Source organism: Panthera pardus, unplaced genomic scaffold (genome assembly GCF_024362965.1).
Source record: "Panthera pardus isolate Hobbes unplaced genomic scaffold, ASM2436296v1 HiC_scaffold_2, whole genome shotgun sequence".
Lineage (NCBI taxonomy): Eukaryota > Metazoa > Chordata > Mammalia > Carnivora > Felidae > Panthera > Panthera pardus.
Genome location: NW_026526765.1, coordinates 33,094,762 through 33,113,162, shown reverse-complemented (window position 1 = coordinate 33,113,162; position 18,401 = coordinate 33,094,762). Strand labels below are relative to the sequence as shown.

Below are 18,401 nucleotides of genomic sequence, written 5' to 3'. Positions count from 1 at the left end.
CAATTAAGAACTTGACAAGGGACTAAATTAATGTGGGCTAGATATGCACCTACCAGTGATAAAATTGAAACCAGATGAGAAGCACTTATTTTGAAGAAAGTTGGCAAATTTTTATTTTGGGATATAATCAGGGATATTTTTCTGCTTATATGTAAAATAACAATAAAAGCCTTGGTTTATAGATAAGCCTTGGTTTCTTAAGTGTTAGCTTAAATTGCCACTATTAATTATTATTATAGCTTAAACACCATTGGATAAATTCATTTTCAGACTCCTTCATGAAATGACACAGGGCCTTTGTGATGATTCTATCGTGTCTCTTGAGAACATGGTTAGGAAACTGTAACCAGAACTCAACTGACCAATTACCCCATGTAAATAAGAATTCTTGATCATGTAACTTTTATATAGAAGAAATCAGGAATTCATTTAAGGAGACATCAGGCCAACTCTGGGGCCAACAGAGTGTCAATCCCTTTGTTCTTACATCTCATGATGGCAAATACTAATGTTTAATGTGGCTGCCCTGAGTTATTCCAAACTTTGAGTGACCAGATATCCCTCATGATCTGCTTCCTAAGAGAGAAGAGGGCATAAATGTCTTTGAGAAGGACTTTCAGTAAGAGGATCTAAAAAAATTACTATCTGACAGAGTTACTGAAATCCAAAAGATTTATGCTGTGATGGGCTTTTCACATTGCCTGACCCTTATGTTTCATTTCAGTTATCCTTTCCACAGGAGTGATGTTTGTATGATGAATTTGATATCTTCTCCCATGAGAACACCAGCAACATTAATGCTGAGCAAAAGTGCTTGGGGAAAATCTCTGGCCCTTGATTGGTTTCATCTCACCCCTGGGATGAAATTATTCTGGTCACTTGCTGCCATAGCCCAGAAAATAATTTCTCATTTGATCAGCTGTACTTATCATGCATTCAAAGCAAAGCCTCTAAGGGCTCAGAGATCAGGTCAGTTAAAGAACTATGTGAATCTTTAATCAACCATCCAGCATTTTAATAGTTGAAGACCCCTGACCAAAATGAAGTGATGAGCTACACTTTCCTACTGAAACATTCTCACCTTCTGTGTCTTTCTCTATAAATAGAGGTAGAGGCTAACAAACAGGAACACATAATAAGGGAAAGAAAGGAAGTTTGAGATGTAATAGGAAACTGGAGATATATGACCGTAAATACCTATGTACTCATATACAAACTATATATATATATACGTATATATATATATACGTATATATATGTATATATATATACATATATATATGTATACACACACACGCATATATATATACACACACGCACACACATATATATGACATATATAGTACTTAAAGGGTATATATATGTATATTTGATTAAACATATTTCTATATTCTTATATGTAATATATATTCTTATATTCAATGAGTATATATTTCTCTGAGTCACAAAAATAATACCGATGCACAGTTTTAATTATGGCTAAGATGAAGCACGCCCAGACAGAAACAAATCTCAATAAAATGGAATTCCTTGGTGGGTATGCTCACCTGTTTTTGCCTGCTCTCTAAATGAATATATATTCTGGCCTCCTCCTCTCTTTTTCCATTTCTTTTCCCTTTGCGTAGCCATAACATGAAACTAGAGTATAGGCTTGGTTTTTATTTGCTTTATTCAGTAAGAATTGTATCCCTTGTCATTAATTTCAAAAGTATGACCTGAATATTTCATAGGACCTTCTCTCCCTCAAGAGGAGTAAAGCAAAATTAAATTGCTTTTTATTTGCATCCTTCATATATTCCTCTATTGTTCAATGTCCCATAGTCAATTTAAAACCTGAAGAAAAGTTGACATTGCTTCAGTGTGCTAGGTGAAAAAAAATTCAGAAATATAGTAAGAACATTAAAGAATTAAAATATCATAATATGCAAGATGGTAATTTAAACTCCTTTTGTTGAGAAGACATTTCCTACTCTGAACTGGGAGGAAAACAATTACTGGCCCCACCATTTACCCGTATGACATTTTCAAGTAACACTGTTGACCTTTGCCCAGAATAGCTGAGGACATTTCTGAAATGCTTGTCCCTACGCAACATCAGAGGGACGCTTGGGTTTGAGAGGTCAAGTGCTACAGCATCCAGCAATTGGATAGAGGTCAGGCAGCAAGCTACAGGTTATACAGGGGAAGGCAGGCTTATCCAGAAATTCACTGATAAAGCCTTCATATTTTAATCGATGCATGACCAACGAATGCCATGGCTCATAAGAAGGATTCACCATTCGAATCTTCAAAGATTCTCCATTAGCCCTCAGAAAATCAAACTAACTAAGTTGATAGTTAATTAATTATGTTGTAGTTAATGAATTGGACACAGAAAATTTAATTTTCATTTCTAAATAATAAAAACTTAATGAAAAAATTCAAAAAGGATAGGAGCTCTACAACATAAATGCATTAAATTCCTAACATGGTCTAACCATTATACTGATCTACTTGTTAGAACAATACTACCAGGAGAAAATGACTCATATTTATTCAGCTTGACCAAAAAAGAAAAACAGACTTTTTGTTTGTTTGTTTATTAGAGTTAAAGATGCAAGGTAAACATCAAGACTTCAAACTAAGAATTTTTCACTGCCAACTTATAACGCATCCCTTCAAATGTGTCAAACTATTGAAAAAACTATGAAGTGGGCAGACCCCATCCCCTTCCACCCCATCCCCGTCTACCTGGCCTCATTTCTCAGTCATCTGTGCCTTTAGGATTCAATTTCAGCATCGCACCTAAACTGTGCCTCAAGCTCTAAAAATATTCCTCTGCCGATTATGATCTACAACCCTGAACATCAGTATTTGATGAACTACTTTGCTTTAAGGTGCTTAAGAGCTGATCCTAACAGTAGTATCTCTTGTGTGTTCATGTTTTGTGAGGCAATTTTTAACTAAACATCAAAAACCTGAATTCTTGTGTCAGCTATACTTTAGTTGAAATAAACTATGTTAAAAACAAAAACCAAAATCTGGAATCTAATTTTGGTATTTCAGGTAGCAGGTCAGGAGGCTTAGGAAGCTCTTCAGAAAGAGGAGACGTTGATTCTTTTCAAATTACCCCAGATGGGCAGCACCAACTCAGTCTACAAATAGCCAGACCTATTTCCCTGCACTGTGTCCCACTTGATCCCTGACACAGCATAGATTTTGAAGCCATTGAGAACATAGACAGGGATTGTGGTGGGAAAGTGTGACTCAGATGCCAAAATCTTCAACAAATGATGCTTGCAAGTTTGGTAAAAGACAAGAACAAAGAGGACTGAAGGTATGAGCACTGAACAGCCTGAGCTTCCAGGCATCAGGGTTTTGACAAGACTTTTAAACCTGGAGACTCATCCTATGGAGGCGCTGGGAAGCTAGGAAGATATCAACCCCCACTTCCCAAGGCTGGGGATGAGGCAGCATTCATCTCCCTTGGAGACATCAGGAGAAACGTTGAGTACAGGCTGGAATGGTGATGAGGAGAGAGAGAGAATAGTCAGTGAGGACACTGAGAAGAATTCATAGGTCAGGAAGTCAGAATTTCTGAGTTTTGGAGGTACAGGTGGAGTGAGCAGCTGACCCAGGGAGACAGGCATGAGAACGAGTGTTCAGCGAAGGAGAGATGACAAAAAAGATTTCCATTTTAGGTGACAATGGGGCAAAAAAGTGAGGTGGACTCAGGCCTCACAGAAACAGTTGTGGCCCAGAAAGAAGGCCTGACCGGGGCACCGCACAGAACGTGTGTTCATCTCTTGATCTTCAGGACTATACAGTGGCCGTGGCCAGTGGGACAGGTGATCTTTGAGGCTCACTGTGTGTAGGCAACAGGGAGAAGCCAACATGATCCCCATGGGATGGGCCACAGTCACCTTATATGTACTTCTTAGGGCCAGGGTTGAAGGGAGAGACAGCAGGGACTCATAAACACTTCCTCTGTTCAGGATCATCCCAGGGCCTAAAAAGGACTGAATCTGTAGGTGAAGGTGTGAATTATCGAGTTTATAGGAACTGGGGAAGGATTCGCAGTGGTGCATCCTCGTGATGTTTTGTTTGCACTCCATTTCCTAGGTTTAACAGAGGAAGAAATCCGAAACTGTGTCCGGATTGAAACAAAGAAACGCAGGTTAGGTTTTAAGAAAAAAAAAGTGGAACATCGGTGCACCACGAACAAGATGTCAGAGAAATATGAAGGTAAGAGCTCTCTCTCTTAGCGGTTTACCTCATGTGTCCTGCAGCTGCCCTGATGGGAGTACCATGCTATACTTTGAGGGCGCTATGTTTTTAAGTCTATTTATTGAAAGGGAGAGAGAAAGAGAGAGAGAGAGAATGAAAAAGGGAGAGGCAGAGAGACAGAGAGAGAGAATCCCAAGAAGGCTCCACACTGTCAGCACAGAGCCCAATGTAGGGCTCGATCCCAAAAACTGTGAGATCATGGCCTGAGCTGAGATCAAGAGTCCCACGCTTAACCCACTGAACCACCCAGGTGCCCCTTGCTTGTGCAAATGTTTTTAACTTTCATTTATTTCATATATCTACCTCAAAGCCCTCTGTGTGGTAGGGGGAGGGTGCAAACAAAATATCATTAGCACTACTTAAAAGGGAAATAAAGTTTTCTTGATCTTTTTTAAAAATTTTTTTAATGTTTATTTTTGACAGAGGGAGAGACAGAGCATGAGTGGGGGAGGGGCAGAGATAGAGGGAGACACAGAATCTGAAGCAGGCTCCAGGCTCCAAGCTGTAAGCACAGAGCCTGACGCAGGGCTTGAACTCACGGACCGCGAGATCGTGACCTGAGCCGAAGTCATGACCTGAGCTGAAGTCAACGCTCAACCGACTAAGCCACCCAGGCACCCCAAGTGTTGTTCTTGATCTTATATTTAGGTTGTTTACTTTAACATTTATTGGTTCTTCCCATGGGCTGAACTCAGTATTAGGCATTGTGAGGTAGAAATAATTCAGCCATTCCTATAAAGGAGCTTACAAAGTAACTATACATATAAACAACCATTAAAAATACAGAATGATAAGCGTCTAAGAGAGGTATGTAAATAAGGCTCCAGAAACCAAGCCAGAAACCTGAGTGTTGCTTTAATTTCTCCCTCTTTCTGGCCTTCACATCCAATAAGTAATCACTCTACATCCTTAATATTTTTCCCATTCACACCCATCCGTTCATTATTTCCAACCTGGATTTCCACAGAAGCCTCCTGACTGGTCCCCCTGCCTCTACTGTGGCCTTTCGCCAATGTATTCTACACATTTCTTGTGACAAGAAATTCTTCCAAGGCAAATCTTATCATGAAACTCTCATGCCTTAATCATGGTTTCATATAGCCTTAAAGATAAATTCCAGTCTCTCTCTCTCTGCCTAGCTGAACTATATAGTCTCCTAAATAAGTCATGCTCTCTCTTGTGCCTTGCCGTTATTTAGAGCTCCTTCCTCTGCGTAAAGTTCTCTTGTTCCCTGACTTGGCCTAACTGATTGCTATTCATTCTGCTAAGAACAAAGGGAAGCAAAATCACAGAACTCCCAAAATATGAAGCTTATATTCTCTTGGGGAGACAAAGAACAAATAAAAATAAAATATTTACTGTAATAATAAATAGGCAACTTTGAATATCAGATTATATAGATGGTCTACATGTACATGCCCATGTTAAGCATAAGCAGAATGAGAAGGATTTGTTTGACAACTAGGCATTCATATTATAGCAAAAAAAAAGGGGGGGGGGGGGGGGGAAGAGAGCATGCAAAACAGACAAATAACCTAGAAATATAAACCAAAGAATGGATATAGAGTCTATACCAGTTTTTCATGCAATAAAATAATTTAATGAGATTGTGAATTCAGTAAATCAAGTGCTCAGAGACAAAAAGATTATAAGAATTAATTGAAAAGGCAGATCTCAAAGCTAAGGTACAAAGACAAACAAACATTGAGAAACATTACCATGATAGTTATAAATAAATTAGATACTGCAAGGACAAAATATAATTGTCTGAAAATAAAATCAGGAAAGTTAATCACATGTAGGAAAGATTTAAAATAATTCATAATAAATACAGAGGAAAAATAGACATTAATAGTTATTAAGAAAAATCTAATGGAAATGGAAGGACAAATATAATTTAATCAGTGGGAATTCATGTTCCTGAAATAGAGATCCCAAGAAATTAAACAGGAAAGCTGTTAAAAAAAAAAAAAAAAAAAAAAAAAAAAAAACTATAAACAAACATATCCCTGAAATAAAGGAAGAAATTTGTTTTGATTATATGAATCAGAAATACTGTTTAAATACACAACTTCAAGACAAATTCTAGTTAATTTGCTAATTACCAAGATTTTAAAAATGAATTTTTCAAGTACCTTGGCCAAAAGAGCAAATCTCCCACAGATCAACAAAAGAACACAATCTATCTGGCCTCAGACTTCGCCATAATTAAATTCAATGCTGTAAGACAATAATGTCCACAAATTTCTGAGAGAGGAAAAAATAATAATTTCATATATATGGGTAACAGGAAGACATCTCAAAACATGAGAGAATTCTGAGAATATGCATTCTTGAGTACTTGCTAAAACAAACAAACAAACAAAAACAAAAACAAAAAGGGAAAAAAAATGCTTAATTTAAAAATCCATCCAACAAAGAGATGAGAAAATGTCAAAGATGGACCCACGGTTTTCAGCTTGTAGGAATAAGGTGAGGACACTGCCAAATCAGAGACTATTCCAATGGGCTCCAAACTGGCTTATCAATTATCCATCACTGTCCACATGACACATTGCTAATACTCCTGAATTGTGCCAACTCCCCAACTCAAAAGTAAAAGCTTTACATCCAGATCCTCTGTTTTGCTGCTCTTCCCCTACCTGAACCTTCAACTTGAACTCAAGTGGATGTCCATATGAACTGTCTCCAGAACATGGCACATCCATCCCTCATTCTAGGTCTTTGCCCATGCTGGGAGCACATTGCCCCCTACCGTGTCTTAGCTTTGCCTCAAAGTCCTTTCACCGTACCCCCCTCCCTAATTGCCTAAGATCACAGAATTCTTTCACTTCCCTGAAAACAGGAATCATTCATTGTTGGACCACTCAGTGACACTTAACAAAACTGTTTTATTGGTCTTTTTGTTTACCTTTCTTTCCCTTTCCTCCCCTCCCTTCTTAACTTCTTTCCTTCCTTCTTTCCTTCATTCCATTTCTCCTTTTCTTCCTTCGTTTTTTAATTTCTCTATAGTTCTGCTAGTATTTTTATGTACCTATTTTGTCTCCTCATAGAGAGTCTAAGTCCTTCAAATACAAAAGGCATATCGTGCATTTCTCTCAGTCTTTAGTGCCTGGTATATAGCAGATTCTCCACAAATATGTGTTGATCGTGATGACAATTTGCCGAAAATCAAAGCACATTTGAGAGTTAAGTACACATAGTGCCTGGGTGGCTCAGATGTTAAGCATCTGACTTCAGCTCAGGTCATGATCGATCTCATGGTTTGCGAGCTCAAGCCCTGCTTCGGGTAGACACAAGCCCTGCTTTGGGTGAGTCCCACTTCTCTCTCTCTCTCTCTCTCTCTCTCTCTCTCTCTCTTTCTCTTTGACCCTCACTCACTTGTGTTCTCTCTCTCTCTCTCAAAAAAAAAAAAGAGTAAAGCACACACAAAAACATAATTTGCCTATTCCAAAACCTGAGCTCATCTGATTAAATCACTGGACTCCAAACTTTTTAAATCTGTAATCATCTCATTAATTTTTTCACTATATATCCCTAATATACTTACTAAAAGAATACTAAAAAATTTTATATATTTATCTAAAAATATATTAGGCACACAAAATATATACAAATGTAGAAAAGAGAAAATGTTAAAAGATAGCCTATATGAAATAAACAGAATGTATTTCATTGTCTCGCTCACATTGAGCGATGAATGAATGTAATGATGAATCAATGTTTCATTAAAAACTCCTTGATGGGGCGCCTGGGTGGCTCAGTCGGTTAAGCGTCCGACTTCAGCTCAGGTCACAATCTCGCGGTCCGTGGGTTTGAGCCCCGCATCGGGCTCTGGGCTGATGGCTCGGAGCCTGGAGCCTGCTTCCGATTCTGTGTCTCCCTCTCTCTCTGCCCCTCCCCCATTCATTCTCTGTCTCTCTCTGTCTCAAAAATAAATAAAGGTTAAAAAAAAAATTAAAAAAAAAAACTCCTTGAAATTTTTGATATGTTTTGGGCAGCTTTGGTGTCACTCTCATATTGTAGCTTATGAGAAGCTTGTATAAGAAATATCTGTTCTTCCATGGAGTGCCTGGGTGGCTCAGTCTGTTAAGCGTCTGACTTCAGCTCATGTCATGATTTCACAGTTTGTGAGTTTGAGCCCCGCATTGGGCTCTGTGCTGACAGCTCAGAGCCTGGAGCCTTCTTCAGATTCTGTGTCTGCCCCTCTCTCTGCCCCTCCTCCACTCATGCTCTGTCTCCATCTCTCAAAAATGAATAAATGTTAAAAAAAAAAAAGTTTTTTTAAAGAAATATCTGTTCTTCCTTCTACTAGTTGTTTTGTTTATGTTTGGAAGATTGGTATCATCTTCAATCTGCATTTTCCTCCTGGAATCTTTTTAAAAATTGTTTAATGTTCATTTATTTTTGGAGAGGAAGACAGAGTGTGAGCAGGGGAGGGACAGGGAGAGGGGGGAGGCACAGAATCCAAAGCAGGCTCCAGGCTTTTAGTTGTCAGCACAGAGCACAACACGGGGCTCAAACTCACAAACCACGAGATCATGACCTGAGCCTAAGTCAGAGACTTAACCGACTGAGTCACACAGGTGCCCCTTTTCCTGGAATCTGTTTAAATCACTTGTTCGCTTATAACAGTTAGTTCTATTCAGACTAGTAGTAAACGGACTTAATGCTCACTCCTTCTTCAGGATGCTATGTTTATCATATTTAACACTTAACTAATGTCAATCCATTCATGAACTACATGGTATCAATCCAAATGTGAACTAGCTTGTCGGAGCTACTGTCAATCCGTATACAATATATTGGCAGATGCTAATTTCTCTCTATATTTATATGAAAAATAAATACAAAAATCTCTAAAATGTTCTTCTCATGTCCCTGTGTTATCTTATGCAACCTTTGAAAAGGATCATATTATTTTCTTCACAGAAAGAGTATTTCACCCATTGTTCTGATCATTCTAGACTCTTTTTTTATTTTTTTATTTTGAGAAAGACAGAGACAGTGCAAGTGGGGGAGGGGCAGAGAGAGAGGAGAGAGAGAATCCCAAGCAGGCTCCTGATGTGGGGCTTGAAACTAAGAAGCCGAAAGATCATGACCTGAGCCAAAACCAAGAGTCAGACGCTTAGCTGACTGCCCCACCCAGGCACCCCTAGAATTTCTCAACAGTGGAAGCATAGCTAATCCTTACTGGTACTTCACAATAAACACCAAATTAATGCCATTAACTGTCACCCATATCACCGGCCTCCTTTTCATTTGCTTTTATTTCTCCCTACACCTTCCTATTCCTCAGATCCTACCCTTATTAAAGACCCCATTAGTTCACAGGACTTGTTTTTGAAAATATGTGTAAAAGATCTGTGTTGTGTACATTAAATATCATTGCTTCTAAAGAAACACTGTGCCAGCTCTTAATTTGAGGTTTAACTTTTTCTTTCTCGTTGGTTAGTTGTGCTTTTGCACCTGTCTCTAAGCTTAAAAGCATTCTATCAACTTTTAATGTAATTGGAAGTCTCCTGATTGGATATCAGAAACCATGTGACTTATGTTATTCTGAAGGCCCAAGACATATGCTAATATAAGTCAAACGTGGGAGGTTTGGCATCAAAGGGCAGGGAGCAGAGTAGTCTGCACCTGGGCAGGTTAGTACGTCAGCTTCCCACCCCTACCCCACTCCCAGTAACTCTACGTGTGTTCCAGGCTAAATTACTTCTAGCTTCAATGTCTGTGTTTATAACAATACCTACTTCTCAACATTGTTGTGAGAATTACTTAAGACAATATGTGCACAGTGCCTGCAATATACAAGTTGCTTCATAAATGGTAACGGCTAACATTGTTATCCTTTCTATTATTAAACTCCCTGTAGGGCTGAGGAGTGTTCTCTTGCTTTTCACTAGCTTTTTTTTTTTTAAGTTTATTTATTTACTTGTGGGGGGGGGGGCGGGGGGAACGAGAGAGAGAGAGACAGAGAGAGAGAGACAGAGAACGAGCAGGGGAGGGGCAGAGTTCAAAAGGGAGGAGAGAATCCCAAGCAGACTCTGCCTGGAGCCCAACGCAGGGCTCAAACTCACGAACGTGAGACCATGACCTGAGCCCAAACCAAGAGTCAGGTGCTCAACTGACTGAACCACCCAGGTGCCCTTTCACCAGCTTATTTAGTGGAGCCGCATGACTATCATCTACTTCTGCTCCTGTGCAAATAGACTTTTCTTTAAAGTTTGAATCTGCAGTAAAATTAAATGAGTAATTTCCTCGAAACACCTTGCAGGCTCGGTTTTGCAGGGAGCAGAGAAATGCATCTCCCTGATTCGAGGTGGGAGAAGTGAGTACGCAGCCAAGTTGGTGTGGGAGAGAGGGAACTCCAGTCCTGACGAGAAGGTATTTGCTGAGTGGTTAGAATCTGTGAAGGAAAATCCTGCTGTGATTGACTTTGAGGTAAGAGTAAAAAATATTATGGGTAAGAAAGCTAAAGTAGTCCGCTAGCAAATCATGCACCACACAATTCCTTTTCCATTTTCCTCACAGATGATAAAGGAAATGTCTTTCTTTCGTATACGTGCACAATGTACTTTTTAAAAAACGTTAGATTATATGTTGATTGCTTTTGCTTTTGAAACGAGCATCCTCCAGTACAGTATTTAGAATTCCTAGCACATATAAAATACCAGGAAGGGGAATTTGGTGAATGCAATTGTTCAAACTTGCCTTAAGTAGCGCCTTCAGCTCCCCGAGTATACAATCAATCTGCTTTGTGTACTTTTCTTGCAGCTTTTTATTCAATGAGCACTCCTAAGTCTTCATTTATAGCTCTGTGGGATAAATGGGATCTTAGATCCACTTGGCTTTCTGTTTCTATCACCGTGGATTACAATGACCTGTCTTATATTTGCTGTGATTACATGAAAAGGTGACTTTTATTATGTAGGGAATACTTTGCCCACATATCAGTCACATGCCATTTAGAACCAGTTTTGACTAAAACACAAGCACAGTTTTTAAAGCCCTCAAAAAAGCTGTTCTGCTCATTTCATTTAAATGGGGATAAAGGAGTTCAATCGTTATGAAAGTAAAATAATTTACCCGCAAAGTGAAGATACTTTGAGCTCTATAGGCTATGGTGGGAAAGTGAGATCTGGCCGCCAGGCTGGGCAGCTGTGAGTTATCCGCTGCACAAGATAGTCATTCCTTTGAGGTTTTAAAATGTTAATAAAATGAGCTCTGATTTTGTGTTAGCTCCATTATTTGTTACTGTAATTCTTCCATTCATCCCATGGCCGAGTTCATTTCTCCTGCTCCATATTTTGTCATGGGGTTCTGCCAAACGCCAATCCTGTCCCTGGCAAACAAGAACACAGAAAGCCTCTCCTCACCCTCTCTGGATTTTTCTGCTTGAATCAAACCTAATGAGGTTTCAACAGAGCATTCATGAGCTGCCCAACTCGCGGTCACCTCTCTCAGAGCCTTGATGCATGCAATTGGTGCTTCCTAAATAATGTGACGTAATGTGACAACACTGCCTGTGAGGCTTCCTTCATAATAGGATTCCAGGGAAAGTGAGCTCCAGAGACATTGCATCAGGGACAAGAGAAGCCAGAGAGCTTCTGGCTTCTAACCCTGCAGAGAGCTGCTCTACCCACTAGAGAAGGGAAAGAAAAGGATCCCCTACCCTCACAGAGAGGGTTTTTCTCCGCTGGTTCAACAGACAGATGTGCTATATTCTACAATAATCCCTTGAAGTGTAGGATTTTCCAGACCTTTCCTCTCAGTCCGTGAGAGCTGAGCAGGGATGGCAACATGTGCCACAGGGATGTGATGAACTGGACCTCCTCTCTACCTTCTGCCCTTAGCTTGCTCCCATCACCGACTTGGTGAGAAACATCCCCTGTGCGGTGACAAGACGGAACAACCTCAGGAAAGCTTTTCGAGAATACGCAGCCAAGTTTGACCCTTGCCGGTGTGCTCCATGCCCTAATAATGGCCGCCCCACACTCTCAGGGACCGAATGTCTGTGTGTGTGCCAGAGCGGCACGTACGGAGAGAACTGTGAGAGACGCTCCCCGGATTATAAATCCAGTAAGTATCACATAACATACGGGGGGGTAGGCCCCTTTTCTCCTCCGAAAGGTATTCTAGGTTGGTCAAATAAAACCAAATGTCAATTAACAGCTTCCACCTTATCCAAACTCGCAAGGAAGGTAAGTTTGCAAAAAGTTAGAGTTTGACTTTAGTCCAACAGCCCTGGTATGACCAAGTCTTGGCTGTAGCCTACCAGCTGTGTAACTTTGGGAAAGTCCCCTAGCCCCTCAATGCCCCAATCCATTCATCCATAAAATGGGGGCAATGCCAGCATGTACCTGAAGATTTTATACATGTACATACACATATATTGATATTTATATATTTATATTTATATTGCAGCACAATGCCTATAATATAAAATAAAATAATAAACTATACTATAAAATAAAATATGTGATACTGCTGTTATAACAGTAGAATGTTATAAGGTAGAGTGACAATGGCTTTGTAACAAGAGGTAAATTAAGCCAACAACCAAAGTTTTCATTCAGGACTAAGTTTGGCTATCTCTAATGCTCCTTAGCAAGGGGAGGTGTCATGGGGGTGAGAATATATTCTATGACCTTTAAAAAAGTAATCTGATACATATTCTGTTCAGAAGAAGTTCATATGTATACGTATCTGTATGCATATACACATGTGTGTGATATGGTGCTGATAGTTGAAAATGATTCATAATTGTTGCCATTTCATTCAGGCTGTGGGAACAGGAAAGGGAAATCAGGCAAGGTGTCAGGCCCTCTCATAGGTAGTTTCCTTTCATCCTTATGATAACCCTGTGATATTCCTCAAAGAATCACACAGCTAAAAAGTGAGGAGACCGAGTTGGCCTGGCCTCACAGCCCCGGTTCTCTCAGCCTCGCCTGGATGGATGGATGGGTTTCCTGTGTTCCAGATGCGGTGGATGGGAATTGGAGCTGCTGGTCTCCCTGGAGCACATGCGATGCTACTTATAAGAGATCGAGAACCCGGCAGTGCAACAACCCTGCCCCCCAGCAAGGAGGGAAACCCTGTGAAGGGGAAAGACGGCAAGAGGAACACTGCACATTTTCCATCATGGAGAACACGTAAGGCTGGGTGCCGGGGAAGGTGTATTTTCCTACTGCTAAGTAAAGAAATAAGCAGTGTTTTACCTATTCCAACACAGTGTATTAGCAAGGTATTCGTGGATCTGGTGTACCCATTTCTCTCCAATGCTTTCTTTACAAATATGCGTGCACCTTCACATATACATATGCACACGTATTTATTTTTCCATTTTAGTGGACAGCCATGTATCAGCAATGACGAAGAAGTGAAAGAAGTAGACCTCCCTGAGACAGAATCAGATTCTGGGTGTCCTCAGCCAGTGCCTCCGGAAAATGGATTTATCCGGGTAAGCATCCTGACCTCCACCTCAAGTTTGGAGTTCAAAAAATAGAACTTATGGGGCTCCTGGGTGGTTCAGTTGGTTAAGCATCTGACTCTTGATTTCATCACGGGTCACGATCTCAAGGTTTGTGAGTTTGAGCCTCGCATTGGGCTCTCCACTCTCAGTGCAGAGCCCTTTTTGGATCCTCTGTCTCCCTCTCTCTCTGCCCGCCCCCCCCCCCCCCAACCCCGGCTTGCATTTTCTCTCACTCTCTCAAAAATAAATCATTTTTTGGCTTCCAATGATCCCCACTTTCTGGTATTTGTGCCCTTGTGTAATCCTCTCCCCTTGAGTGTGAGCTGGACCTAATGATTTATTTCTAATGAAAAGTTTATGGGGAAAGTGATGGAATGTCACTTCTAAGAGTCTGCTACAAAAGCCTGTGACTTCCTTCTTGTTTGTAGCCTTTCTTTGCATTTTTCTTTCATTCTTCCTCTGATGAAGCAGGCTGCTCTGTTGTGAGCTACCCTATTGAGAAGCCCATGTGGCCTGAGGTTGGCCTCTGGCTAATAACCAGCAAGGAAATAAGACTTTCTCAACAACCCTTGAGAAACTGAATCCTGCCAACAACCATATGAGTGAGCTTGAAAGTGAACCCTTACCCAGATGGTCCTTCAGATGAGACCATAGCCACATTGACAGCTTGATTACATACTTATGAGAGACTCTGAAGCAGAAGGCCTAGCTAAATCATGCTCAGATTCCTGACCCACAAAAGTTACAATGTATATTGTTTTAAGTCACTAAGATTGGAGGTAATTTTTACATAACAGTAAATAATTAATACAGTAAAAAAAAAATGAATCATTTTTAAAAATTCCAAAAAATAGAACTTAAAAAGTATGTGTTTTCTTTTATGTAGGGTTATTGTTCTCAGTTTAATCATCTTCTGTTGACTTAAAAATGAATACTTAGAAACACTCTACCACTCCTCCGTCTTGAATTCCCTGGAGAGGTCTCCATACTTGGTTGTTAGACCAAAGGACAGCAGTTTCCCTGGCACCACTAATTCCTAAACTCATGGTCCACTTATGTGAATGGAAAGTGGAACGTGACCACAATATATAGGTTCGGATGACCTGTAAGAAATGTACAAATAAGATCTGACTGTTTATTCCTGAATCTGAGGGGAGTAATTCTCTACCTAACACACGTTTTCAGAGAGACAAACTAGTCACAGGAGATGTGGAGTCTATAATGCCTTAGGTTAGAAACCTGTAGAATTCTTAAGCAGTCAATACAGTTTTAATGCCTTTTAATTTTATCTTTATTACTGAGCTACAATGTTTGTATGATTAAAAATAACTAAATATATTTTTCAGAAAGGTCTGTGGCTTTAGATATAAATTAGAAACATGTAATATTTAAAATTGATCACAGAAGGCATGTTCCCTAATTAATTTTGACTTTAAAAAAATTGTTTTAGCTTTCTTCAACTCAGTAAAGCCTTTAAATTAATCTTTTTCCAACTGTATCATATTTATGATCAAAGATCAATAATCCTCAATTCTCCAATGCCAGCAAACAAATATCCATGGAGTACAGTCTGGGCTAATATACCTTCCGCATTCATTTGTCTTCTGTTGATTTTAAGTGGAGGAAATATTTGGGAGTGAGGCAATGTCAATTAGTCTTTAGAAAAAGTGCACTGGAGAGCTTGTTAAAACACAGGTTGCTGGGTGTCACACCTAGAGTTTCTTGATTCTATAGGTCTGGGGCAGGGCCCAAAACTGCCACATCTAACGAGTTCCCAGGAAATGCTGATGCTGCTAGTTCCAGAACCACACTTTGGGAATGAATCTTTTAAAACAGGAGTCAGCAAACTAAGGCCCACAGCCGCAATTTGGCCTGCCATCTGTTTCCTGTTCTGTTTTTTTTCTCTTTTCTTTTTTTAAACAAAGTTTCATTGGAATACAACCACACTTGTTTATTTACATAGGTCTATAGTGGCAACAATGTCAGAGGTGAGTAGTTGCAACAAACAAAACAGGCTGCAATTGACTTTGGAGGCCCTTTATAGACAAAATTTGCTATTCCCTGGCCTAGAACATAATCCTCAAAATTCCATTTTGTCAGATCCAGATACCCACATACTTTTTGCCTTCTTTTTTCTAGCTGCTTGCAAAAACTTAAAATGATCAACATTCTAATTTTAAAAATCACACAAAGGCTTTAAACAGTGATTCATTGTTCTAATGACTCTTTTTATAAAATTAGATTGTATGTTTCCATTCCCAGGAATAAATTCACCTTTTGTTCTGTTTTGCTCTTTATTACAGACCTCGTCTCTACTGTCAGTAGTTTTTACTCAAAAGTAATACAATTCAAAGGAAAGGAGAAAACCTTGAGGGATGTCTAGAAGCAGAAATTGAGAGGACTCTGTCTCTGAGCAGATACAGGAGTTAAGGAATGGAAAGAATCCAGGATGACCCTGAGGTGTTGAAAGGTATCATCCCTGGCATTGATAATGGGCTGGTTTCTATTTTAATTCTAGAATGAAAAGAAACTGTATGCAGTTGGGGAAGAAGTTGAAATTTCATGCTTTTCTGGCTTCGTGGCTGTTGGATATCAGTACTTCAGATGCTTACCAGACAGGACCTGGAGGCAGGGAGATGTGGAATGCCGCCGTGAGTACTGGCCAAACTTTTTGTGCGACTGCTCTGAAGAATAAACGTGCCCCATATAGCTAGTATATCATACTATTTTTTTTTTAGTAGCTCTGGTGAAAAGGTTTAGTGTGCAGAAAATAGGATTCATCTGCTCACATTCTGTTCCAAAATATCTTCATATTTCCCTTCTCATGCCCCTGTGTATTGGCTTCATAGACCCAGGACTACAAAGCATGCACTTGCAAAGAAATCCAGGAAGTCCTCTAACTACATCTAACCACAGGCATCTGCCTTGCCTGATGTACAAATTAATGCAAATGAAGGAGTCCCAGGAAGACGATACTCCTCCTATTCTTTGTGCATCAGAAATGCGATTTTATGTGAAATGCAGTTTTCTCTTTGGAGCCCATCCACATCCTTTCCTGAGGAAGAGGGGAGGAGTGTGTAAGCTCCACACATACCCATTTGTAAGCTACAGTAAAGTCAAAACAAAATTCACATAAGGCTCAAAAAGGGACCCCCAAAGAGTTATTAGGGAGAGTTGAAACCAGCCTCCATCAGAACGTCTGCCTCTGTGCCATCCACAATGTGGTGACTTCCTCTTGGGAGGACCTGCTAGGGAGAAGAGGGGGGGAAATACTTTTCGGAAAAAGTCCCAATAATGCAATGAAAGTTGGAAGTGTCTGGATCCACTTCCTTAGCAAGGGCACCTCGGATAATTAAACGAACGGGGGCATCTCGGCGGAGGACTCTCTCGGGAAGCCTGGATCCTCCACCCACCCCAACCCCCACTTTTCTGATCGAAACATGGCATTAAAGCAGCACCAATGCAGTAAATCCCACTAAAATCACCTCTTGCTTACATTTGTTGAGTGTTCTGCTCCACCAAGCACATCTGACATGTTTCTCTGCCTGCAGGGACACAGTGCCTCAAGCCAGTTGTGCAGGAAGTTCTGACCATCTCGCCATTTCAGAGATTATATGCAATTGGTGAATCCATTGAGCTAACCTGTCCCAAGGGCTTTGTCGTTGCTGGGCCTTCACAGTACACATGCAGTGGGGATTCCTGGACACCACCCATTTCAAACTCGCTCACCTGTGAAAAAAGTGAGTGTCACCAGGGTCTGCTGAGATGGTGCCCCCCCAAAACTGGTAGTAGCATAGCACCCACAGGGGTGCTATTTCTTGAGGATGTGTTGGGAGAAGAAAGCAGAAGTTTCCACTCACAGGCTAGGTTTTCTATTTCAACCTGTGTCATGATGAGATCAGGCAGCAGATAACAAGTTATTGGTCAAGCAGATATCTTCAAATTTTAGAAAGCAAGGTCGATTTTCTTTTCCAATACAATGTTTCAATATTTTGAGGGAGTGCAAGCTCGGCCATCCAACAAAATCAGAATTAATGGTAAACTGAAAATTTGGCTAAAGTGGAGGGCCATAAAAAAGTAGTGCACACTACTTTTTAATTATTTTATTTTATTTTATTTTATTTTATTTTATTTTGAGAGCATTTTATTTTAACTTAAAACACAGAAATGCATGATTATCCACCCATTTTCTGACATAGGACCAAGCTCTTATTTTCTTTTTATTTCTTTTTTATTTTTTTAATGTTTATTTATTCTTGAGAGAGCAAGAACAGAGCACAAGCACGGGAGGGGCAGGAGAGAGAGGGAGACACAGAATCTGAAGCAGGCTCCAGGCTCTGAGCTGTCAGCACAGAGCCCGACGCGGGGCTTGAACTCACCAACTGCAAGATCATGACCTAAGCCGAAGATGGACACTTAACCAACTGAGCCACCCAGGCGCCCCCCAAGCTCTTATTTTCTAGTCTTCTGATTTCAGCTCCAAGACTTCTTCCTCAAATAAAGCAAATACATGACTCACCACCTATGTTATTCCCTATCAGTTCCTCTAAAATCATGTTTAATTGCAGGTGGGGCGCTTCTTTAAAAAACACCTCCAGTTAGGTTCCTTCCCCCAATTCTGATGTCACTGAGCTGGGGAGGGCCTAGTATTTGGCGTTTG

The 18,401-nt window shown here is 40.2% G+C and overlaps 1 protein-coding gene across 3 annotated transcripts in view; it reads left to right on the top strand.

Moving 5' to 3' along the window:
- Positions 1–18,401, top strand: part of C6 (complement C6) — a 65,521-nt gene that overhangs the window by 33,337 nt on the left and 13,783 nt on the right. For 2 of the 3 annotated variants that reach the window (XM_019464263.2, XM_019464262.2), the window contains exons 9-15: positions 4,102–4,224; positions 10,544–10,710; positions 12,123–12,348; positions 13,250–13,421; positions 13,618–13,729; positions 16,260–16,392; positions 17,293–17,481. In XM_019464263.2, the coding sequence (XP_019319808.2) occupies positions 4,102–4,224; positions 10,544–10,710; positions 12,123–12,348; positions 13,250–13,421; positions 13,618–13,729; positions 16,260–16,392; positions 17,293–17,481 (1,122 nt within the window). Of the gene's footprint in view, positions 1–4,101; positions 4,225–10,543; positions 10,711–12,122; positions 12,349–13,249; positions 13,422–13,617; positions 13,730–16,259; positions 16,393–17,292; positions 17,482–18,004; positions 18,263–18,401 lie in introns of those variants that run through there. The other variant, XM_053906956.1, reaches the window with a different exon arrangement.